The 26,256-nt window shown below is 39.7% G+C and overlaps 2 protein-coding genes across 2 annotated transcripts in view; one reads left to right on the top strand and one right to left on the bottom strand.

Annotated features, from left to right (window-relative positions):
• SDCCAG8 (SHH signaling and ciliogenesis regulator SDCCAG8) overlaps window positions 1-12,296 on the bottom strand; it is a 117,784-nt gene extending 105,488 nt beyond the window's left edge. Inside the window, exons 1-3 of the mRNA XM_074166010.1 lie at window positions 12,052-12,296; window positions 1,030-1,209; window positions 846-922 (exon numbers count right to left, since the gene is read on the bottom strand). Coding sequence (XP_074022111.1) covers window positions 846-922; window positions 1,030-1,209; window positions 12,052-12,118 — 324 coding nt within the window. The 5' untranslated portion in view covers window positions 12,119-12,296. The remainder of the gene's footprint in view (window positions 1-845; window positions 923-1,029; window positions 1,210-12,051) is intronic.
• Window positions 12,297-12,759: 463 nt separating this feature from the next.
• CEP170 (centrosomal protein 170) overlaps window positions 12,760-26,256 on the top strand; it is a 102,590-nt gene continuing 89,093 nt past the window's right edge. Inside the window, exon 1 of the mRNA XM_074144387.1 lies at window positions 12,760-12,911. The gene's annotated coding sequence lies outside the window, so the exon portion shown is untranslated. The remainder of the gene's footprint in view (window positions 12,912-26,256) is intronic.

Genomic DNA, 26,256 nt, shown 5'->3' with positions numbered 1-26,256 from the left:
GCAAAAGTACCTGGCAGGATAATCGGACTAAATTCGTGGATTTTAGAACATTCAGAAAAGTTGAAATTTAAATACAATTTCTCAGTGTTAGAACAGTAGAGCTAGGCTCATTACACAGGCTCAAAGCAACAGAGCAGGAATACAGGCTTTAAATTGTTCTGCTGCTGCCTCAACTTTGACAGCAAAGAGTTACTTGTCTTGCTTAGTATAAACCAAAGTAGTCAGTGGAGGCCATCAAAATATAAAACTGGAACAATGCCTTTTAATTATTTTCCTGTGGGGATACAGAGCAACTGCTAGATACTAGTAACTGAACCGTCCATCGCTTTGGTGCATGTTCTGCTGCAAGAAGGCTAAATTTGAGAAGAACATTTAAGGGTGTAAACTGACTTTGACAGAGACCACTGCATTTTGGCAGAGAGCTACAAAACCTGTTGTTACATGAACATCTCTAACCCTCCAAAGAAAAAGCATAGTTGCAGCATATGAAGGCCTTTGAGAATCCTTAAAGTACAGTCAAAGAAAAACAGAGGCTGCTTTTAGAGAAATGTCTCCACTTAGTCAAACCCAACTGTTTCCAAAACAAAAAGGACTGGACTGTGACCCATACTACATGGTCAACAAAAGAGAAGAAAAGTCTAAATCTTGTATTAAGAGATTACTTTTTCTTCCTCTATGGTCATAAGCATACCGAGTTCTGTCCATAACCTCAAGAATCTCCTATGTTTCACAATACAAGAATGATTCAGTGCTTCTTTTTCTTCCTAGATGCTAGAAAATTGATCTCATCATGCATGCCCTTCATTCAAACAACAAAAAAGAAACAAGAAGAAATGTACACAGACCGACATCTTCCTCCTTGACGGAGAGACTTCACTTTCAATTCTTTCTTGATGTTGCAACAAAATTTTAAGTTGATTAACTAGGAAGAGATAAAAAACATTACAACAAAAAAAAAATTACTTTTAAAATTGAAATTAGTTTAATTTTCAACAATTTTTAAACTATTTGCTGTCTGAATAGTCTTACCTGCATGACTATGCTGCAGTTCCTGCCAGGCTGCATTCCCGCTGTCATCATTGCCCCTGTCCACATCACCACTGCCCTTGTCCACAGAGCACTGGTTAAATCCAGTGTCAGCCTCACCCTCTGCAAACTGTCTTTCCTCTAGGGCATATTTCAGTTGATAGATGCTTTCACTAGCACGTTCTGAAAAAAAAAAAAAAAAAAAAAAAAATCACATAATTAGCCACAATAAATAACATAAAAGAAAGGATTTACTGAGTGATATTTTAATTTGCAAAAAAATGGGAGAATTAAAAGCATTTGGCATCTGTCTAGCTTGACTACTTGATCTAAACTCCGCCACTGGAAGCAATTACTGAATGCAAACAGCTAAAACAACTACTGTATGCCAGAATTTGCAGAAGAAATATATACTATATTTTCAAAGAAGAAGATATAAATAGAATTTTAGCCTGTCAATACATTAGGACTCCGCAGCAGCACAAGTACCTACTATTAGAAATCTCCAGCAGAGACAAAGTTTCAACTACTGATCATATACTTGACCCTAAAATACTTCCTAGCATAGACAGCTTCGATACTTTTCAATGAACCTACAGCTCATACTATATTTCATGCAATGTGCAAGACTGGGTACCAACAACAGCTTTTTTGAATTCTAATGATGACACCACACATGACAACACAATGTACAGAACAACTGGAAAATATCTGAGTAAATTAAATAAAAACTCAGCAAATTAAGTCAACGTAAACCAGTGATTAAATAAAGACCAATAAACCCTGAATAAGTTTGAAAAATAAATAATAACAGTCATCATTCTGGATAAAACAAACCCAAAACACTTCCTTCCAGATTACTCCAAGAACCAACCGACTTACTGGGAGGTGATACAGTAATGTTCTTTCCTCATTTTCAATGTACTTTTTCTTATATTCTTCTTTAATTATTATTTATTTCATTCAGCTGACTTCACAAAAATCAAAAACTTTCTGACCATATATGCCATATCACACCAATATAGCTGAATATTTCAAATATGCCAGAAAAGAAACTTGAGAGATTTGCAGCTGAGAGATGATAATTGGGTTGGGAATCAGAAAATATGGGCTTCGTTTTATGTAATGACACTTCTGGTTCACGCTGTAGGACCTCAGGCAATTCACTTATTACTTCTTTCTTTCAACTGCCTATGTACAAATGGAGAGGAGTATTTCATTTCTCTTCCCTTTAGGCAGCATATATACTAGCTAGAAAAGACAGAGCAATAACCTAAGTAGTATGGCTTTATGCAATGCCCAGCAAAGCAGGATCTCTAGGTTCTACTATAGTAACAAGTGAACTGAGAAAATAACCCATACATCAGTCACAGAGCATACATGTTCCGTAAGACAGTCCTCCATCACAATTCACAGTTACTTTATCAGGAATATATGACGACATGTTTCTTCCCCTTTTCTCCAAAGTAATGTCAGTCATTGTGACTACCAGTTAAAACTACCCTGAATCAGAGCAGCTTTATGAATAGTTATTAATAATTAAAATAACCCATACAAAAACAACCCCCCCAAACTCTTGAAACCTTACTTCACTTTCAGAAACATAAAATCATAGCTGTTTTCTTCATTTAGCTGTGAATTCTTCAGAGAGTTATTCTCCCCTAGGACTACTGCATATGAAACATTTAGGTATAGATGCCCACAGAACAGGAATTTCACTCTTGCAAGACAAGACTTAAAAGGTAACATATTTTATTGGAGCAAATGCTACAATTAGAAAGAATGGCAAACTTTCCAGCATATATGTTCTTGCTTTATTCCTATGTGTCTGTGAGCTGCAAATTTATATGATGCATAAATAGCTAACCAAAGATATTTTTTTCTCATAGGCAAAAAAAGCTCAACAAAAATTCAAGAACATCCACAGTTAAGCATTTGCTAGGTAGACTTCAGAAGACATGCCTCAGAGTATGACATACGCTGCTGGTTACAAATGTTAATAGCTCCCTTCTTCCAAACTGAAAAGCGAATAGCAGTTCAAGTTGGAGAACAAAAGCTAGATATGTATTTCTGCCTTCACTTTAACTTTTCAAAGCTCAGATCACCTTGACTGAAGTCGGAAAATTGACTTTTTTCTCCACTGTAATGGTTTTCACAGTCATTTTCAGTCTTTTTCTCTGCTTGTTTGTAACTTACCGATAGCTTAAAAAATACAAATACCCTCCCCCCAAGCATTATATTTAAGAATATGGTTGTCAGTCCAGCATGACAGCCATCACTCACTTCTTAGTGATGCAAGTTTTTAATAAAAACCTGAGCCACTTCTGACTTATTAATCACCTCTCAGCACCCATTCTTAAATCCCAGTCATGACTAGCATCACCTCTTTTGATTTTTGGCTACTCCATCCTTTAACCAAGTTAATGTAAAATAAGATATTAAAAGTACATTTTAAATAGTCATAATTTATTATAACAAGCCCAAATACATTTCACAAGGCACTGACTCAAAGAGGGGTTTAGGTCAAATATTTATCTGTCCACATACTTAGGGGGGTCAGTCACTGAACGAGGCTCCCCGGGGAAGTGGTCATGGCACCAAGCCTCTCAGAGTTCAACGAGCATCTGGACAACGGTCTTAGTCATATGATTTAGTTTTTGGCAAGGAGCAGGGAGTTGGACTCGATGATCCTTATGGGTCCATTCCAACTTGAGATATTCTATGATCCTATTTAAGTTATTCATCCATTCTGAGTGTTCTGTATGTTATGAGGGTGGGAGAGTTAATTGAGAAATGGTAGAAGTATGTCACTGATGCAATGGCTTAAGTATTTAGCAAATTATGCTGCAACTAGTTATTGCCAAGAAGTATTCAATGTCTGTTAAGGTATTATGTGGTGTGTTCTCTGACAGCAATAAAATTGCTTCATTTCCCCATTCACTGTCAGAGAACCCTAGAGCCTCAATATTTGTCTCTATAGCCAGTGAAGAACAACAAAACAAAGCAAAATCAAACAGGGCCCATACAGAGGTTTTGCCAGAACCTCTCTCTCTCTGTAATATTATGGCTTCTAAACTCCAAGCTACTATTTTATCCTCAAAGATAACATAGATCTTCTTACATTATGTCCTCTTCTTCCATGAACATAGTGGGTAGTAGTGGTGAAGCACATTAAAATCATTACCAATGGCACACTGATGTCTACTTTTCTTGACTACACTTTCCTGCCTCTGAAATAACATCACCATATCTTTCAAAGCTTCACCATACATTTGCCAAAGTTTCTTAAGAGCTTGCTGATTTCCAAATTACAAAAGTTGCTGCCATAAGCAAAACAATCACCACTGGCAAACTGAGAGTTAGGAGCTTCCGATGGTCTGTCTTTGTATTCAACAGACATTGAAAAGCTATCATTTACTTCAGTAAGAGTTGAACTGGACACGTAAAAGAGAATAAGTACATTATAGTATTTTTTACCTAAATAAGAGACATAATTTGGGGCATCAGGACAAAAGACGATGTATTACCAAGTGGAAAGGTATACATTTGTTGGTTCTGCCAAAGTAAAAATGCCAAAGTAAATATATGAAAAAATAGAAAGAACCTCTGTAGATGCAAACTACTGGACACCAAAGAACCTCTGCTTAAAAAAACATGATAATTTTGTAATTAATTTAGAAGTCATTAATGTTAAAAGGCTCACACATTCAACCCAACTTTTCAGTTAGGCTATTCCTGCAATAGTACATTTTACAGAAACAGGGCCTCAGTAAAAACATACTGCACAAAATTGCTCTCATGCAGTACTGTGATTTGCATATCAAAATTCAATCAGCGTTTTTCTTTTCTACATCTTAACAAGACTTTATGAATAAAATCTGAACACAGATTTCCATTGTGTGATAAAACTTCATTGATTTGTTATTTCCTATAGGAACAACTGAAGGTATAAATGAAATGGGACTTATTTGGATTAAAACTTTAAAAAACACATTTTATTTACTATAAAGCTCTTTGGTTTTCAGTGTTTAAAGGATCTGAGATGATTATAAAAAATGGCAAGCTAGCAACAAAACCTGACGGATCAAACCTGATACATCAAAAAAAAAAAAAAAGCAGCAACTGCTCCGCAAAAATGCTGTCAAGTTGTCAACTATAATGTATAAATCACAGGCAGTACTTGCCACAAGGGACAGGCAGTAACTTGTCTAATGCCTCAGCAACGTCATAGACCAAACACCTATTAGAAAGAAATACAATAGTGCTTATCATTTCAGAACCAGAAGCAACCAGCTATCCTAACCCGGGATCAAGACCATACTGTTCTAGGTACAAAGACATTCCTACCCCTACATTCATCTAAACCTGACTGCAATTTTGGATTAGATTAAGCTTAGTTAAGAATAATGCTTTACACAAAACCAATAGGGCCTGACTGAAACATTCATTAATGTTCAAAAAGTACACGCCATATATTCTACATACTGAATGAAGATATTTCTCTGTCCTGAAGGATACACTGATCACTCTCATTACTCTCAATACTCAGTGCAATCACAAAATCTAAGTATTACATTCTGAAAATATAATATAGATAGTCTTTTTCCATGGAAGTATCTTTGTATAAATATAATTGGTAGAACTTTTTTTTTTGTGTACAGGAATGTTAGTACTACTACTGAACAACAACAGCAGTTGTTTTACGTTGGAGACACCATACAGATCCATCCAACTTGTCCAAAAAAAATTAAATATTAAGATAAGGGTGAGACTCGGGACACACTGAAGTAAAATACAACAAGGAAGAGATAGCTTCCAAAGTATTTCCAAAGCAGCAATCAGCTTTGGGGGAAGAGGGAAAAGAAAAAAAATATCATTCTGAGAACAATTTGTCACTGAAGTGAAAACAGGAAAAACAGAGAAAGCATTGAACCGTGTTTGCATTGCCTAAACAAAAGATGTTTTTTCAGACACTGCCCAAGACTGTCTGTAAAAAGCAATCCTTTAAAAGAAAGCACCAAAGCTGCCTCATTCATGAACTCAGAAATGCCATAGAAAACACTCTGGGAGCTAATGGAGAGCTTAGCAAAGGAACCAACCATCCAAAACAACAGAATTGCCTGAAAGACATGGAAAATAACTCCAGCTGGTAGAAGTGTTAACCAACATAAAGCGAAGAAAACAAACTACAGCTGCATGAAAAAGTTGCCGTAAGTCTATCACCTAAAGCTAACAGTCCAGTTCTAACAACATTTACAAGAAGAGGACTAGAAGTTAATGGTGGCTATAATTTCAACAAATAGGTCACTCTGATATCCCATGGTTCCCAATCAGAAAACAGCCCTAGAGAGTTAGAGAACAAGGAATTACACTGATTCTTTAGATCTTAAAAAAAAAAAAAAAAAAAAGCACAAACGCGTAGAATTTATGTGAAACAGTAACTAACAAAAGAGACAATTAGACCAGTTAGTGAAAACAGAAAGATGATGCCTATTTAAAGAAAACTTTACTGTCCAAAAGTATTTCAACTTTGACTTTGTTTCTATTGACATTTAGAAATCTAAAATAGCACATCATGTACCTCTTCTGGGTTAGTGTTTCAGCCAAATAATTGCTTAAAAATACCAAAACTGAGAATTTGTTTGTAAGTTTTAATGTTTGTGCAGTCTTGGAATTTACTTTAATTACTATTCTGATATACAGCTATTCTTCTTTATTAGCTGCAACACAGGTGTGCTACCGTGCTACTAACAGACCAAATGACAGCTTCGAGACCGAAAGTATCCTATTAATTACTACCTACGCTGATCGGATTTAATATGTAAACATTCAACAATAACAATGAGTGATACCAGGCTGTTCATTAGCCAGGCCTCAAAACATCCTACACACAAATCAAGGCTGGGCAGGGAATGGATTGAGAACAGCCCTGAGAAGGACTCGTGGGTGCTGGTTGATGAGAAGCTCAACATGAGTCGGCAATGTGCACTCACAGCCCAGAAAGCCAACTGCATCCTTGGCTGCATCCTGACCAGCAGGTCGAGGGAAGTGATTCTGCTCCTCTACTCCACTCTTGTGTGACCCCACCTGGGGTACTGTGTCCAGGTCTGGGGCCCCCCAACATAAGAAGGGCAAGGACCTGCTGTCGCAAGTACTTGAAGATGATCAGAGGGCTGCAGCATCTCTCCTATGAGGACAAGCTGAGAGAGTTGGGGTTGTTCAGCCTGGAGAAGAGAAGGCTCTGGGGAGACCTTAGAGCAGCCTTCCAAGATGGCCTACAGGAGAGATGGGGAGGGACTCTTTATCATTGGGTATAGCAATAGGATGAGGGGTAATGGTTCAAAATTGAAAGAGGGTAGATTTAGATTAGATATTAGGAAGAAATTCTTTATTGAGAGGGTGGTGAGGCACTGGAACAAGTTGCCCAGAGAAGCTGTGGATGTCCCATTCCTAGAGGTATCCAAGACCAGGCTGGATGGGGCTTTGAGCAACCTGCTCTAGTGGAGGTGTCCCTGCCCATGGCAGGGGTGTTGGAAGTAGATGATCTTTAAGGTCCCCTCCAACCCAAACCATTCTATGATTCTGTGTGTTTAACACTCAGATGTTTCAAAATAATGAATCATGGATCCATGTGATCTACTTTCTTGGTCTTCATAGTTGCTTTGCGTTCTATGAGAAATAGGTGCTTTTCAACACAGCTTTTACCAAATTGTCATCTTCAAGATGAAACTGTTCTCTGGAGCTGCAGCATTTATCGTCATGAGCTCCTAAACCAGCCCTTTCTGCAGAGCATAAAGCACATGCCTAAGGTTCAAAGACCCTCACATGTGAGAAACTACAAGCATTTCCCAGTCCCTTATGACAGATTCTCCACCCTAAAATGAATGTTATGTGCTCTGTTCAGCAGGACATTCAAAAACAATTGCCAAATAAAGATAAAAAGCCTAAGCCAAAAATTTACAATTATAGATTACCATTTACAATTTAATTCGACAGTGTCACAGCTAAGTTGGAGAGCTGGTAACTGGGCCACGTACTCATGTTTCCAAGGATGGCTTTGACTTCAGACCTTCCCTACTTTATTTTTGAAGTCACATAAAGGAGCCACAAAATGAAACTTTATTTGTAGAAGTCTTATATTTTTATCTGTTCCTCTTATAGCTTGCATCTTCATTCTCTGAAATTACATAGGACATTGACTCAGTAATGCAGTTGAATACAGAACATAATTTCTGCATTTTCTTAGGGTACACTTACAAGATGCCTATATCAGGCACTGTACCTAAAAAAAGATGGTCTCCTCCTCCCTTGCTCCTCCCCAGAAGAGAGCCAGTGTTATTTACTAAACAGGCAGAAAACTCAACATTAAAAAAAAAAAAAAACAGTTCTCTGCCCAAGGAACCAGGTGAATGCTAGAAACAAAGCGGTGGGCTCTAAATAATCTTTTCCCTATATTCACTACTGTTGGGAGAAAAGGGGAAAGCAGCAAGAAGCCACCACACTGCTTTTGGCACTGGTGTAGTAGAAGGCCCATTGGACATTCACACTACACCTGCCAATTTTCAGTGTTTCATGTGAATACATCCTTTACAAAACACTTCTATTCCCTTGAGAATAACTTTTTATTAGAAGTGTTATTATCTCCTAAAGACTCTGAGATTAACTTGAAACGGTCTCAATTGTGGGAAAGTTTACATAGTAACCAAATAACCCCAACTGAACAAATACCACCCTCAACTCTGTATTACACACAACATTAAAGACTTTTATTATACAAGGTCTACACTATTCAGGAAAAGCCCGGTTATTGGACCTTTGTTATTTCATCAGAACCTCTCTATTGGGCTCTAAGACCAGTTATGTCTTAGTCAGTTTTTTTGGTCTGGCTTTCTGTCCTCTGGCCACTAGACTCAGTTTACCGAACACCCAGGCTCCCCGTGTGCCAGTCTTCTGTGGGATTTCCCTTTACAACAGAGGATGCTGCACTGCAGTAATTGATTGTTCTTTGAGAACTTATACACCCTTTCATCAAACCGAATAAGGCTGTAAAATTATTCTTCTGATCTCCAGCGTGGGTGGTGATAACCTGTTGCCACGAATTAGCCTGTGTCCAGATAGCGTTAAACATTACAGACAGTTAAGAATGCTGTATTTCAAAGCCATCATCAAATAACGCCCAAGGCATGACACCTGAAATTCCAGAATCTAGATGACAGGAATGATCTGAATTCGGAGAAAAATCTCAAACTGTGTAACTATATAAGAAAAACAGGTAAAGAATTAGGTTTGACAACTTAAGAAGTAACAATGATCCATTTATCCTGCAGTAACTTCCTAACAGTAGTGGTAATGATGTAAGAAATGCTGTACAGGTCAAAGGAGTTAAAACCTGCACATCACTGAGAAATAAAGCAGTTCACTGAGAAACATAATAGAACTTACATCACCCTGCACCAGGATTATGTTTGTGATAATACCCTATTGATATCTACTCACTGAGAGGCGCCCCTGAACGTATGAAATCAAACTTATCTTGGCATTGTATGGAAAAAATCTGTGTTTCCCAGAGTGGAAAAGGGAAACAGCCACCAGAATGTCATGTTCTGAAATTATTAAAAAAACCATAATGGATCCAGTGTAAGGGGATCCAGTCTGACATAGATAAAATGAAAATAAGTTTTATGAACAGAATACATGCATCCAATAATTTGATACGATGAGCTCTGTACTGTGTATACTGTCTTATACACAGTTAAACAGTTGAAGATGCAAAATTCTTAAGAAAGGCACTTTGAAGATGTGAGAGAGTTAAAGAGGTCACTTACAATGTCCGGATAACTTGGTACAAAGGCATGCTTCAAAACTCCATGTATCAAAAGCCTAAAAGCTCATCACAACTATGAAGATATCATGTATATGACAGCCCCAAGCACTCCAACAGATGTTCGAATTGAAAGGCAAATTCCATTGGAACATTTAAAATGCACTAAGACAAAAATCAGAAAGATTTGAGCTCTATTGCAAAATGCTACAAAAGCATATTTTCATGACAAGCCTGGGCTGAATCAAGAAAAGAACTATAAAGTCCTTACCAAACTACACCCACACAAGAACATTTACATTAAGGACATTATGGGAATACGTGGTAGGGTTGGAGACCAAAGGTTTTTGGATTCACCTGCTGTTATCACCCAAGGAAGCTGAGAATGTTGCATTCTGCAGGGAGTCCAGGCAGCTCAACATAACCATTGTATCCAACAATGGTTGGATACCCCGGCACGAAGGACGTTGAGCAGAGCACGCTGCCTGCGCACTCCAGAATTTAAAGACACCAACACATCCGCACATCTGCTTAGATAAGGATGAACAGAAGAAACCTGCCTTCTCCACCGGCTGCGTGCCACCTTTTAGGCTTGCCAATAATCCAAAATGCCAGCATTCACTGGCCTTCATTGCCTAAAATGAAAAGGCTTAACCACTGAGCTATCACAGGAGGAGAACATCAATTTATAAAATGGTTGAGTAACAGTGTAGCCGCTTCCCAGGTCTGCATAAAACCAAGCAAACAAGCCTGAAAAAGTACTCTAGGTAAATTTCAAACATATTGGTTGAGTTTGTACTTATGCCCATGCTACTGAAGCAGAAATTAACAAAAACCCTTAAAGTGCAGCCTTTCTAAACAAAGCTGCATCTCTGTGAGTGAAAATACTGTCTTGAAGCAGAAACATCTGCCATTAGAAGATTTAGGCAGCACCAAAATCGTACATGTTCAACTATGGTTTTAAAATCCTAATTTATCACTCCTCCTTTGCCAATAAAAGTCACAGCAGAAACCCTTTGCCTCCACAAAAGTCCAAATCCAGTAAAGGAAAATTATTTCATGGTTTTCCATATTCATCCACAGAAAAATATGATATTGTACTAAGACTACCCATACCTATGTATCGCAATTCATAGGTTTTTATTCATTGTTTTTACGTATCACAAAAGGAACTCTATACATATCAAGAAACGCTCTGATATTTGTCATCTTAACTGTTCTACTGCAAGTGCCAAGAAGCATCTACATGCCCACTTAATCTACAGAAGAACTAGATAGACATGATTCTTCAAAGCTCTGTCTTCTGGAACAAATAAAATCCATCCTCAGCGCAAAAAACTGATGTTCTTTTGAGAAGGAAATATAAAATACTTACTAAAAATCAAGTATTAAGTAGCTAATCAAAACTATTTCCACGGTTTTATCTCTTTGCAGTGACGGTTCCTACATGGCAACCGTACATTTAACTCAATAGTGCCACAATATACAATGCATGGGCACTGTGTCCAGAACGCAACTTTTTGCATCAAGCAGGGTGCCGTACTCACGAATTATCTACTGGCTTTCTTCAGAATTTGGACACTTACTTTGACTAGTCAGAGACAGCCTGAAGGCTGGTAAAGTCCAGGTGTCAGAGCTGAGAGATTGAGGTGCTCTCTGTCAGGCTATAAGCGATGCTTCTTGGATAAGAAGACAGGTATGAAAACAACTTATGGCACGGAAAATAATCACTCTCATAAGAATCAGTTTGCACCCTCTTCTGTCCAGGATTTGAAGTTTCAATGACAGCTAACAACTCTTATACCAACAAAACAAACAAAACCAAACCCCCCCACAACACCACAAGAGGCATGGGCCTTGTCAAAGCCAAGTTATGATCAGACAACTACCTGTGACAGCATTAACTGCACCAGCGAGCGGGCTTAAGGAGGACCAGAAGCAACTTCACTCTCGCCGCCCGCTGCCTCCCTCAGCCCGGCCGCCCCGCAGAGCGGCGGGAGGGCCCGGTCCCCGCGCTCGCCAGCTCCGCACCGCCTCAAAAGCCGCAGGAGGCCCCAGCGCTCCCCGCCCGCGGGCGCTCGGCGGGACAGGGGACAGCTGGGTGCGGCGGGGCCCTCCCGCGGAGGTGGGCAGCGGCTGAGGGGAGAGTGGCCGGCGGGAAAAAAGCAGGCGGCTCCCTCCCCGCCGCGGCGGCGCCCGCTCACCTCGGAGCCGCCTCTGGTACCGCTCCAGGGACTCTTCCAGGGCGGGCTCCCCGCGGGGCGCCCGCATGGGGACGCCGCCGGCTCCCGGGGAAGCAGCCGATGGGTAACAACAGTCCGGACCCAACTCTGCTTTCCCGCCCTCCGCAACTGACGTCGGCTCCCACAGGAACCACAGCGTCGGCCGTTGCTACCCGCCACGGCCACCGGCCTCCCGCCGCCGCGGTTCAGGACCGGCCACGCCCCCCAGAAAAAAAACTACATGTCCCAGCATACAGCGCGCCGCGCGGTGAGCCCTGGGAGGTGTAGTCCCCGCCGGCCACCCACCTCCCGCGGCTGGCGGCGGCAGGAGGGGCTGCCGCGGCCTCTTCCCCCTTTGTTGCGGATTGCGGGATGCAGTTCGCGCCTGCGCGCAGAGCGGATCTTCCGCCGACGTCCGTGGGCCGGCAGCGGCTGGAGATAGCGCAGACCCCGTCATGGCTGAGGGCGGGGGAAGGAGCGGGAAGCCCTGTTTACCTCCCGCCGGCGCATGCGCAGTGTACGCCCGGCGCGGAGCAAGCTATTGTTTGGCGCCGGCGCAGGCGCAGCTCGGCCCCTGCCCCGCTTGGCCCTCGGCGCCTGTGCACTGCCTCCGTCCCCCCTCCCCCCCCCCGCATTGTGTGCGCTCGGGCGGCGCCTGCGCAGTGTCGTACCCCGCGGTGCCCGTTAGCCGCTATGTGCCGGGAATAACGTCGGAGCCGTTGCCGGAGGGACACCGACCGGAGCGCCCCGCCCCCGCCCCGCGGGAATGCCGGCTCAGTGAGCAGTGGCGGCACCACCACCAGGGACGGCCCCTCCCCGGCGCGGCGAACCTCCTCGAAGGGGTGAGTGAGGATGCTGCCGCCCCCCTGGCCGCGGATCGGGCGGGAGCCGTGACGGGGAGAGGGGCCGGGGTCGCGCCGCTTGTCCGCTCCGCCATCCGCCCTCTGCCTATTGTGTCAGGCGGCCCTCGCCCACCGGGCCCTGGCGCCGTGCGGCGGGGTGCTGCGCCCGGCGGAGGGGGCGGTAGCGCGGTGGGGGCAGAGCCCGCTCCCCCTCCCCCTCCCCCGTCCCCGCTCTGCGCCCCCGCCTTCCCTTCCTCTCGTAGGCGCGGCGGGGGGCTCCGCCGCCCGTTGCCCCGGGGGCATCGGCGCAGATTGTGGATGCTGGCGCCGCTGCCCGCGTCTCCCTGCCCCGTTCCGCCCCGCCGCCGGCACACCCACCCGGCCGCCCGCGGCGCGGGCAGCGGGGCTGCGCAGCCTGCCGCCCCCTCCCGCCGGCCGATTTCCGCGATTCGAGCGGGTGTTTCCGGAGGTTTAATTTAATTTAATTTAATTTTTATTCTCGGTTGCCCTTATTTCACGAACTGCCCCGGGGCTGGAGGTGGCGTGTTTCTCCGGATGTAAAAATCACGGATGCCGTTCGAGATGCGGTGTTTCCCCCGTCCCCGTAGAACAATGTCTTCTGAGAAGGATGAGGGAGAAAATCAGTTGGGTTCGCCTTTGCTCTTACTGCGCATTTCCACCCAACGAGTATGCGGGTCTTTCGCGTTCACAAATACTCCCCTGAAGGCGCGATCTGTTCTTTCTCGAGGCTCGTCCCAGGGGAAAAACACCCAAAACAAAACAATAACACAAAACCATAAAATAACCTTTTTGTTTGTTTGTTTTGTTCCCGGTGGCGAGAAGCAGCGCCGGGCCCACTTTGTCTTTCCGGCGTGGAAACGAAGGGGTTACTCTGCGCTAACAAAAACCCGATGGCGATTTTCGAGCAGAAAGCGCCTTGTTGCAGCAGAGGAAGCGGAGCGGCGGGGCGGGCGGCGGAGCACATCCAGCCCCCCCCCCCCCTCCGCCCCTGCGCGCGCCTCACGGGCGCTCGCGCGGCGGCGGTTGGGCGACGCGCGCGCGCCCTTGGCCGTTGAGGTGTAGTAGGTGTGAGGGTACCAGCCCGACGGGGCCGGGGATGGGGCGTGCGGTGGCTGCCAGCCCTCGGGGCGTCGTTTCGGGCCTTTTTATGACGAGCTGACAGTTAGTCCGTCTGTTCTAAACGGCTCCACGGGAAAAAAAAAAGAAAAAGAGATGTAGATACCGTGCTGATGAGTTGAAGATACCTAAAAATGGCGTTATTAGCATGCACTGATCTGCACTTTGAAGAAATTATTTTCTTCCCAGTGAAAGCAAAGGTACTCATAAAATATTTAGCTAGTTTAAAAGAAAAAAGCCTGTTCTAGCACTGTGATGATCATCCTTTCTCCTTTGGAATGCCATTCAAGACATTGTGATAGTGTTCTTGGCCCTGGGTTTGCCTGTGTAAAATGATATGTGGGATGGGAGAGTTTTTGTAAACTGAACTTAAGACATGATTTAAATATGCTGTGATTTCCTGTGATTAATTTCCTCCGGGAATTATTTTATGTCCAGATGCTGAGAAGTCTGTCTCACTGGAACTGAAGTCTGTTAGTGTGGAAGCTCATCAAATTTATTATTTAACAGGGAAAAAAGCTAAACATAAACACTACAAAGACTCTCCCTTCACTCTTTGATTATTATTTTGTTTAAACATTTTGTCACTTTCATGTAAATGTTCTGTTGTTGTTTGCTGATTTGGGGGGGGTTTGTCTGAAAGAAGGTCAGGAAGGCTGACTGAATAGCAAGAATAGTGTTGCTGAGGATACGCAGAATGTTATCAAAATCTCAAGAATCTAGAAGTTATTTGTAGTGGATCAGATGAAAATGTTTTCGTTAATTCTTTTAAAGAGAAACAATCTGACATAAAAGTTGTTACCAAACTTACTTTATCTTGGTATTGCAATTTGGTTTGACAGGTGACTGCTTCCCATATCTGTGCTGACTGACTTTTGCAAAGAAGAATGGGTTCTTGCTATATTGTGCTTCATCAGCTGTAACGGACTTGGCAGGCAGATATTTTTAACAATTCTGTTGATAACGTACAAGCCAGAAAAGAATTGGGTTATGAAAGTGAACTGGAAAAGTCTGTGTTCACATGTAGGTGAGAGCTAGGAAGCTTCCTTGAGTTAAGTAGAAGGCATAAGTAGCTGCAGAAATGAATTTTGAAGGACCATTTCCATTTCTTGCAAATGCAGGAAAAAGGTATTTAATGTATATTAATACCATAGTATCTCCTTGAATCTCCTAAAAAGACAATTTCCGTGTCAGCACTGCATTTCTTGGCTTTGCAGGCAGAATGGAACTGAGATTAAACAGATAATTTTTACTTTAGCTAGAAAGCCAAGAAAATCTGTGAAATTCTGGTTTTCCTTTAGAAAAGTTTGAACAGGGGTGTCAGGCATTGAATCCATGCAGATAGCAGAATTTACTTGCAGAAATTGTCATATCTGCTTCTAGCACTTGTGGGGCTGTAAAAGGACACAATGGCATGCACTTCCCCCTCTTTGAAGAATATGATACATAATGTAAAAATTGATATGGTTCTGACCAGGAGACTCTCAAATTTGATAAAAGAACATTCTTTGTTACTGGGGGATGACGCTTCAAACTTGCTAGCTGGGAGCTAGCGTTAGGTAAGTGTATCTCTTCTTAGATACACATCTGCACAGTGCTAAGTGAGGCTGTGGGCATCTTTCATTGTCTATTAGATTTATAATGCTCTTACTGAATGCCTGCATTTCTTCCATTCTAGTATTGATCATTGTGTATCTACACACTCTCAATGGACTGGTCTACAGGGAACGGCTTCCTGCAATGCACAATGCCAATGCTTTCCTGCATCAGAGTCCATCTAGTGCACTGAATGAGGCATATGTCCTGGGGAAAAATAGTGTGTGCTCATGTGACTTAAATGGTAATGTAACCCGTGTAAATTAGACTGGGAAGAGAGTACAAACTACTTGTTTAAAGAACTTTGTTTATCTGTCTGTTGTACAGTTATACATGCATAAAAATATTAAAATAAATTGCAAGTACTTGGTTCATTCTTGTAGTTTAGTTTTTCCCACTTTACCCCTCAAAACCTGGGAGAATTTATTACAGATGCATTTGTAGTTACAATGACCTTTTTAATCACAATTTTCTTTGACTTTTGAAAAAAACAATATATTTTAAATTAATATATGTATTTCTTTATTATGTCAAAAGCAGCCTGTCCTAGATAAACCCTGCAAAGATGTTTTGGTAGATTGCTGACATAGATTTCAGAGAGGGAGACCTGTGTTTGGGAAAGTACTCAATGCTGCATCACTGAGGTGTATCATGCAGGCTTTTAGAGGGTGGATAAAAAGTAAGTCTTGGAGTAGGTGGATGTTAAAGAGACTGACTAGCAGTTCTGCTCTCTTAATGCTTCTGCATGGAGTAGTCCTAGTTACCCACTCTCTTCTGGTTTTGGTACAGCATGTCTGTACTGCTCTGTGGCAGTGGCTCTGGTACTTTTCTAAGTACATGAGAAGTTGATTCACTCAACTAACCCAGCAGAAAACTTTTTCTTTTCTTTTCTTTTTGTTTTGCTTGATTAGCAAATTGAATTATCTTATTGTGTGGTCAGATGAGTGCCAGAGTAAGCACACAGAATGGGGACAACAATGTCAAGCCCAGAAGAAGAGAATGCTCTCTTTTCCAGGAGCAAAGATACATTTGGTCTGCTTAGCTGTCCTATCTGGCTGTCTCCTGTGCCACTGTAGACTACTGCAGTCAGAAAGGGGGTGGGTTATGTATAAATCCAAGAAAACAAAATAATTAAGATAAAGATACTGGGTTTGTTCCTATTGTTAGCCTTTGCTTACTGTCCTTGAGATGTAAAATGTCCACAGCCACAGACTAAACATCCAGAACATTTCACTGTATGAAAAAAAAAAAAGGTTTCTCTGCAAAGTAGATATGAAAAGAGGGAGGAAAAGTGGTTCTGTTAAGTGGTGTGGCCTTTGTGCAAGGAAAAGCAGGATTTTTGTGGCAAGCTGATGTTAGTATCTTCTCTTTCACAGAATTTAAGGCTGTAAGTTTTCAAATATTTTCATAGTTTTTTCTTGCCTACTTGCTAGTTTCGTAGTGTGTGATTTTTGTGAATTGTAGAAAAGTGCTATTTGGTATACATTTAGAGAAATTGGTTGAATGAATAACATTGAAAACAGGGATATGAAGTGTTTTTTCTCTCTTTTCATTCCCTGAATAGATTTTTCCCATGTGAGCCTGACATATTTGTCAACTTTGTTTCTTCTCTTTTTCTCCTCTTAGGAATTATTATTGAAAAATAGACTTTTCCTTAGCTAGGTGCTTTTTAGAGCTCCAACATCATCCACTGGTGGGCCGAGCGAGGTGATTCAGGTCCAACAACTGCAGCTCTTTTACAGTCTAGTTTGAGCTTATTCTGCTGCATTTATTGCAAAGATTGGCCTTTTTGTAATAGGGTCCTCTGTTTATTTGTTTCCATTCTTGTGAACTAAAATGTTTTATATTCTGATCTTTTCCATGATACTTTGAGGGTATCTTGCTTGATGAATAGCTGAATCTTCTCAAGTCTGTGTGATGGGCTTTCCAGATCTCATCTCATTTTGTACCTCATTCCAAATGAGATTCTAGTTCTGCTCATTTTGATTCTTTCCAGGAAGAATTGCAATTACTGAGCTTTTCAGAGCAATAATAACAGAAGTGGTGCCACTCCCTGGCATTTCCAAAATGTTTCTTTGTACACAGGGTATTTTGTTAGTCTTCTGCTGTGGTATTGCATGAAGAACTTGTAATCAATCTATTAGCTAACCATTATGGTCTGAAAGTAGCAATACACTGAATGCATTAAATCAGATGTATTTCTGACTTTTCAGTCAAAATGCCATGCTTAAATAATTTTGTTGATGATCTTTCTATTGAATTGCAAATATTTGGCCATCTAAATAAGCATTCTGTTCTGTGTTCAAAACCAAAGCCTTTTCAATTATCTCTTTATTTGTCTTCTCATTGTGGATTACATTTCAAGATTAGGAAGAAAAACGCAGGGAGTTGGAATGTCATGATATCTTTTCTGTGTTCTCATGAAAATACATTTTTCTTGCTTTAATTAATTTCACCTTCTCCCCTCTACTCCCCATGACAACTAATTGTTTAGTCCCATGGAACATTGCCATTGCAGGAATCTTCATGTAAGGAATTATTCTACTTAATTTCATAATTTCATTTACTAAATAGAAGACACCTAATGACTAATATTGTAGTTTTACTTAATTCTTTTTTTCCCTTGGAATTTTCCTAAGAATGTAAGAATGGCCACATAGATGGACCTTTGGTCTGACTCAAACCCAGTATCCTTTCTCCACGAATAGGTTTAACCTGGTGCCAAGGGAGAGATAAGAAAGGTGCAAGCATGTATGGTATTTTCTGCTAAGGCATTGCTAGTCTCCATCTATTTTCTGCTTGGAACTTTTGAGTCAGGTGTAGTTTCTATTAAAGGTTATTCCTTCCACTTGATCTGCATTTCTTCAGCTATGTTTTGAAAAGGCAATTCAGCAAAAATGGCCTTTTATAGTTTTCAGGCCTTTATTTCTTATACATGTTCAGCTGTATACCAGCTTAATTTAATAATTAAAAGCTTGATTTTCTACGTATTTTTCTTATTACAAAAAAGCCACCCCAGTTCTGTGAGGTTAATGAAGATTACACTTCTGCTCATCCATCTCCCCTTTCTTTAAATGCTCATGTTTCCTTTTTATTGTACTTGGTTTCCAAAGAGTATAGTCATGTAATATGAGGGTCAAACCCTTCCTGTGAGCAATGCTTTTTGAGGTGATTCACACATGAAAAACACAGCTTGAATTTTTGCTTTAAGTTGTCTATGAAACTGGCTGTTACAAATCTTTTTTGAATTGTAAGCAGAAATTATTCAGGAAGCCATTGAAGAACCTTGTTGTGGATGGAGTGATTCACTTCACTCGTAAGAGAGAAGCAGCAAACTATTTATTGATATAAAACAGGGATTTAACAAAAATTTATAGTAAATGTGACAGTATTTGAAAAAGATTTGATGGCAAGACACACTTGGTTATTTACTACATAGAGGACAGGGTCAGACAGAACTGTCAGGGAGACCCTCCTGTTGAGTCATGAGGTTCAGAAAGGGCCCCCTCACTTTCTAAACTCCTTCTCAGAGAGGAGTCTAGGTGCGGCTAGATCCAATCTTAGTCCAAGACTTGGTCAACAGTTTATGTCTAAAGGATTATATATGACAATCAATCCTTTTTATAACTTCGCTAAGATTTCATCAAAGTTTAGCATAATAAACACATCAAAACTCCCAATGACAGTTATGGCTTGAGCAGAAGCTGTGGAAGGGGGCAGGGGAGAGCACACCACCACAAACCTCTGAGAACCCAGAACTTCTTTTGGTTTAGCTTTTGGATTAGCAAGAGAGTTTTGAAGAATCACCACAACTGGTTGATATAAGAATTATGGAACAACTATAGTATTTTCATGTTACAGATGATACTGCCCTTTGTGGTCATTCTGTGTTTGTTTTACTATTACAGTTCTTGCTGATAAACATTATTTAAGGTCTTGTTCAAAAACTATTTTTCTTCTAAATGCTGCTCAGTCATCACACTCTAATAGTCCTTTAAACATTACGCTATTTTATTGGGCCATATTGGAAATAATTGGGTATGCCTTTGTTTTTGGTGAAGTCTACCCTAACTACCTTTAGCAACTTTACTGAAATTAATTAGTTCTGTCATAATTCATGCGTGTTTGTTAAAATAAATGTTTTCAATTTTAACTATTACCATTTGGATCATATTTTTTATTAATCAAACTTTAATTCATCAGCTTCTAAATACACGTTGTGATCTCTTTTTAGACCAGTTGCAGTTCTAATATATTGCAAGGAATCTTATATGTAACTTTTTCTTGCTGAGTGCTCTTTTGAGAAGTGCAATTGCATGCCCAATATCAGTCCTAAAGATATATCTTATGTAGCGTATTAAAAGAAGCACAAATTCATAAAGATCTGAAATGTCAGTTAAAGAATGGAAGCATATGTCCAGTTCTCATTGGTTGAAAACAGATTGCTAATCTAGAGAATTGTGTACATTTAGTTTATGGTGAGCTGCAGAGAGGCTTCTGATGAACATGATAATTTTTTTCTTACTTTTTTCTTTTTCTTCATCTTCTGTAGATGGTACTCCATGGCTTGGTTCTCTTCAGTTTTCTTCCTAGTTGGAGAACAATAAGAAAGATAATCTTGCTGGCACAGAACTGGTATTACTGAAAAGGGCTAGCTGGATATGGTCAATATGTGTATTGCAAAAAAGAATAAATATTTTAAAAAAACAATCAGTCAAAAAAAAAAAAAACCACAAGAATGAGCAATGGAAAAATATATTGACACAAAAAAATACCAGGCGTGGGTATAGCTTGAGCCAACCACTTGAAAGTCCAGAAATGTTGCAAACTTCTTTTTTTTTTTTTTTGAAGTTTGGCAATAACAACATTTGAAACATGGTAACCAACACAGAAAATGTATTGTTGTTTCTATTAATCATAGTTTGCCACACAAAATTTACTTTGTGATGCATCTTCATACCCTGTTTGTTTTGTTAGCTTTTTTTCTCATTCAAAATCTTATTTTTTATTTCCTTGAGCATGGGTAAATTGTCTGTCTGCCCCAGGTCTTCGTGAAGCCAGTGAACCTTCAGGTACTGCAGATGAGTTCTACGTGTGGCAGGATCTGGTTTTACACAACAGTGCAAGGCCCAGTATAATGCCATTGCATTATATTCTTTGACTTGCTATAGGAACTTTATTGCTTGGTATTATGCAGTGTGCATGTCTTTTTTTTTTTCTTCTTCTTTTTTTCCATGTTTTTTTCTTTTTCTTTCTTTTTTTTTTCTACAATAAGTATTTTTTCAGTATTTGCAACTTCTAAATCACATATAATTGTCTTGCATGCTGCATGTGTATTTTTTCTAGCTTTCCTTAAACAAACACACTCCCTAACTTTTTTTTTTGCATTTTTGTGGCCTTGTATTGTTGTATTGTATTTTCTTTAGCTTACTGTATTGGCATCTTCAACTGTCAAAGATAAACGTGTTCAGGTGTTGCTGAAACTGCAAATAGCAATAGTTAAATTCCCCCTTTAGTGCATACTGATGCTCCAGAGTCTGGTTTGCATTGATCTCTTGCAGGATTATGGTTGCAACTGTATCATTTCAAAATGCTGCCTGGTTACTTACTTTGAGGAGGTCAGTGTTTGTAACAGAACTAAGAACTAAATTATACAACTTCAGTTCCTGATGTCAGAATCACGTTTCAGTACATGGTAGAAATGTTTTGAAGTTTTTATTTGTCATGCCTTGAGCTCTAGTTTGTTAAGCAAGAAGGGGTTTTTTTATGCTAGAGCTTCTGACGTTGCTTTCATGGTCTATAATTCTAGTTACCTGTACCTTACGCAGTAACCATTTTCAGTTGGTCCAGTTAATACTGCTGGGTATTTTGCTTAAGTATCTGACAAGGGGAACTCATTTTTATTTTTATATTGTCTGGGCAGCCTATAGCGCATACTGAAGGCCTTTCTAAGGTGGCTTAAAACAAAAACAAACCCAAACAAAAAAAACCCCAAACCTGAAACATCAGTATCAAGACATAACAGTGAACCAGGAAGTCCTGAGTCATTCCTTGCACAGTTGAGGCAAATTGAAACCTTTGATTTATGTTTTTTTTTAAAAAAAAAAAAAGTAAACAAACATGCTGTTATTTTCAGTGCATTTCATAAAATTACTTCAAACAGCCCTTTGGGAGAAGACTAGATTTAGCAGATTAAGAGCCTTGAGTTCCTGTATTTTGTAGGTCTTTCACTTGGTGCAGTTTTATTACAAGACCAAAAAGAGCATTATGCCTTACTATTTTTATCTGTTGTGCTTTTGGAGGGTACAATGCCATGGCCTTCAGAAAAAAAAAAAAAAACAAACAAATTATTCAAAGATGTCTGTGTAATGTTTTATTTGTACAGTTATTTCCATAGGAATCTTTTTTTCTTTTCAAGATATTTATTCACATTTGGTGTCACTGATCTAAGGCAGATTTAGAAGAAAGACTTTAGTGTATCATGAGGTGAGAGACTAAAGATTTTATCATTGAATCATAATGCATTATAAAAAATGGTTGAGGCAAGTGAAAAAAAAGAATAAAAATACACACTGAGTCTTTTTAAAAAGTATCTAGTTTTAATCTGTAATGGGTAAATATGAAAAACTACCTTATATTTGAATAGTAATATTAGTATTAATATTTCTTACAGTAACTATAGACATGGCTAAAATATAAGAAGTCCTGTGAGGCTTGGGTGGATTTGGTGTAATTGACCTATGTTCTCCTAGCAGCCTAAGCAGAACTGGCTGCTGGCTGCCCTGGTCCTGCCCTGTTCTTCCCTTTTATACCACTCCTAGCTGCACAGCCCCATGCCTTATGCTTTGGTGCTAGGTTGCTGTGTGTTAGCTTCTGGGAACCATTCAATTGTTTGTGGGAGTGGAGAAGAACACACAAGTTAGTCTGTCACTAGTTGAACATGCTGAAATAGCTCAGCTCAGCTGCACAGCCACGTGAGTTCTGCAGCCAAGGCAAAGAGAGCAGTGGAGACTTTGTGGCTGGGGCAGGGCAAGAGGATTGGGGTCCTGACAGCAGTGACACTGGCTTTGGCTGATATGGAACTGCAGCTTCTTCAGTTTAGCATTTAAACACTCACTTGCTTGTCAGATGAGCCTGCAACACTAAGGTTTAAAATAAATCACTACAGTGAAGTTCAGGACATGCAAGCAACTTATGACAGGGTAACTTATTTATGTATTAGCTTTGTATGTATTAACTTTCCATAGGAACTGCTACTGTGTGGCACGTGCAAGGAACATGAGGCAGTTCATACGAAGTAGGTTACTTGAGCTTTGTTGCAGTTGAAGTGTAGATGCAGGAGCTGCTAATAAAATTCACGTTCCATACAGCTGTCCAGTAAACTGTTCCTATATTTGAATCTTTAAATTTAATTAAGCTGCTAACTTCTGCATTTCAGCCCGTAAAACTTTGGGCACAGGCTGCTCTAACCTCATTATAAATTCTGAATACAATGTATACACTGGAATTTTATCGCCTTTTCAGATATTAAAAATTGTGGAAGGATTTGAAAATAAAGTGTGTTTACTTTCTCTCTGAACCAAACTTTCAAAAACATCTGAAAAGCACTTTGACCTGGAGGAGAAAGTGGGAGTAAAAGCCAGTCTTTGGAGCTCCATTGTTCATAGTTTTTGATACTAGTTAGAGTTAAAATACAAATAATAAAGGGTAATTGTTTTGTCATGATTATTCAGTATTCTTTTAAACTTCAACTGACTTTCTGTCTGCAGAAGATTGCAGATTGGTAGTTACTGGTGTATTCTAGAGCAGCTGTTCCTAACTGTAGAGCTTGAGTATTATGGATGTATTGGCTGATGTGTTTCTGCTGGTGGAATGATGGACTTGTTCTTTCGAACTTTTTCTCCTCAGCCCTCCCAGAACTTTAAGGAGCTTTGTATCTCTGAAATCTCCAGCTCTCTAAAGGTTGCTATTAGGATGAGAGAGAGGCAGAAAAAGAGCCCCACTTCCTTGGGCAACTAAAAATGGCCTCAGTAAGAGTTTTAATTACTAACTGTGTGGCAGAAGGAGAATACAGTCAAAAAAACAGAAATCATTTGTTTAAAAAAACATGCTCTTGCTTGAAGTAAAAATATGCCTTTAAAAAATATGTCTGGGGAGATCAAATGACAGCTACAACTGGGCTATTTTGGACTAAGCAAGAGATAGTATTGGTCTTGTATGTGACAGATATATTAAGTAAATAATTACCATCGTCTCAATAGGAAATATGCAAGAAAAAGTCTAGGAAGAGCCAAGGCAAAATAAACAAACATAGAAATGCAGCAGTCATTTACTCTCACACCTAAGATGTTAGGTGTTATTTGTTAAATTATCAGAAGCATTGCTCAGTGGATATCAATAGCGATAATGATTTCTATACCATGGAAATGTAGAGTAACTTAAAGAACAGAGGATGTGAATTGTTGCAGCCTTTAAAAAGCGAACTGATGATGATCTGTCTTAATCAACTTCTTATGCTTTTGTCCATATTTAGTTCCATGTTAAAGTGATTTAAAATATTTTTGGTAAACCAGAATATTTCTCTATTGCAGCAGTGTGGTTAGTGTTGCTTAATATACCTTTTACTTTTTATGCAGCTGAGCATAACTAAGTTCCCAGTCAAATCTTTTGTTGGAGACATAAAATGAGTAACTTTTGTAGTAACTGTGGGTAGTTCTTAAAAAAATGAAAACCAAAACCCAAACTTGTTCACTAAAGTGCCAATGAAAGGGATGACTCGATCCCTTTTTGTGGATGGCCTTATAGTACCACTTCCTCTTGTTTCGTTCCATGCCTGGAGCGGTGTGTGTGGAGTTCAGAGCTCTTCCCATTTACCCTTCTCTTTCACATCTGAATTTCACTGAAAATCTCTTCCTTTTCTTTCTTTTTTTTTCTTTTTTTTTTTTTTTTAAGGCAACGAAATTATTAAACTTACAAAGAAAAATCTCTATAGGTTTACTCCCATAGAACTACGTGAATTCCAGATTTCTCTCTATTGAAAGACACACTTGCATTCAAATAATAGCTTTTTAAAATATTTGTAGCATGATACAAATAAAAGCATTTTCCAGTGGTCTCCAAATGTTCCAAAAATTTTCATTGTAATACTCTGTGAAAGCACATGTTAATGTTGCACCAAATCAAGTTTAAATCAATTATCACCAGTGATTCTTAAACCAGCTTATAAAGGAAAATATCCTGCTTACATAGCAATGAGGGCTTCTGATCACAATTTAGTTGAGGGGTTGTAATACATTTTCTCAAACAAGTCCTTGCATAAAAATGTCAAGCTGCATATCACTGTATGTGTTAATTATAAAAGTTTACAGTTACAATTTCACATGTAACTGTTTGCTTACATTCAGCAAGTAAGAGGTAGTGTAAGAAATAGACTTAAGACTTACCATGCTAGTAGCTATATTCCTGTTTGTTGGCTGCATGCAAGAGAGGAGTGAGTAGGCACCACAAGAAAATGTGGAATAGCTTCTCTCTAGAGAAGCCATTTGCTAGGTACTAATTACAGACTGGTTTAAAATCTTTGCAATAAGTAACATTTTTCATTAAAACCATGGTTATTCTTGTTGTTTGAGCAAATGTCTTATCCTGCTTTGTGTCTTGCTAAATTCTTGATATAGTATTTTTGACAGCTTTTTTCACATGATCTTACATTGAGAAAGTGTTTGTGTTGTATTTGTTACCTTTCAGTTTCATTTCATGGGAAGGAGAGAGATAGGAAGGACACAGACGTTAAAGAAATGCTATACTCCAAACTGCAAGACTGGGTTTCTATTGAATGATTTGGGAAGTTACTAAAGAATAATTTAGATATAAGGCATTTTAAGCCTTATTCTACTCTTATTTTTACATGAATCTCCAGGAAGAGGACTTCCCATGAGATATAGATATTAAAAATCAAGTCCTATGTGATTGACTGAGACTGGAAAATGTTGAACATGAAGAAAACTGCTCTCTTTACATCGCAGCTACCAAGCTAATTTTAAAAGAATTTTGGTTTTAAGCTTGTCATGACAGTAAATACTTTATAGAATGTCCATGTAGCACAACTTAATTGTGATACAGAATCAATGGGCTTTTATTACATGTGCACGCATGCACACACGCACAGTCTCCCTGTCTTCAGACAGTGAAGATCGCCTAGAGCAAACATCACTTACAACTTTAAGGCAAATTTTTAAGCCTTTGGTTGTTTTGTAAAATAAGTAAATCCAAATTGTTTATTTCTTTTTCGTGTAGGGCCTGCGTTACTGATCTTGGAACAAACAACTTAGTGTATTTCCAAGAAAAATACATCTGTGGACTTGGCTGTTGAGAATAATTGTAAAAAGCTCTAAAGGATTCCATACAGGAGAGGGTAGAGTGTATCAAATATTTTGTATGGAGCCTACCTTGGTATGATCAATGTTTTTCATGTTACAGTGGAGATCTAGCAAAGAATAATAAGTGAATACCATTTTCAATTTATATCTGTAATGCTATGAATGGATGTGGAGATCAATAACATTGGTTTAAGGAATCGTCATTTATTACTTCCCCTTCCATGTTCTGTGTACTT

The sequence above is a fragment of the Numenius arquata genome, chromosome 2, assembly GCF_964106895.1.
Source record: "Numenius arquata chromosome 2, bNumArq3.hap1.1, whole genome shotgun sequence".
Classification (NCBI taxonomy): domain Eukaryota; kingdom Metazoa; phylum Chordata; class Aves; order Charadriiformes; family Scolopacidae; genus Numenius; species Numenius arquata.
This window is presented reverse-complemented; position numbering and strand designations above follow the sequence as displayed.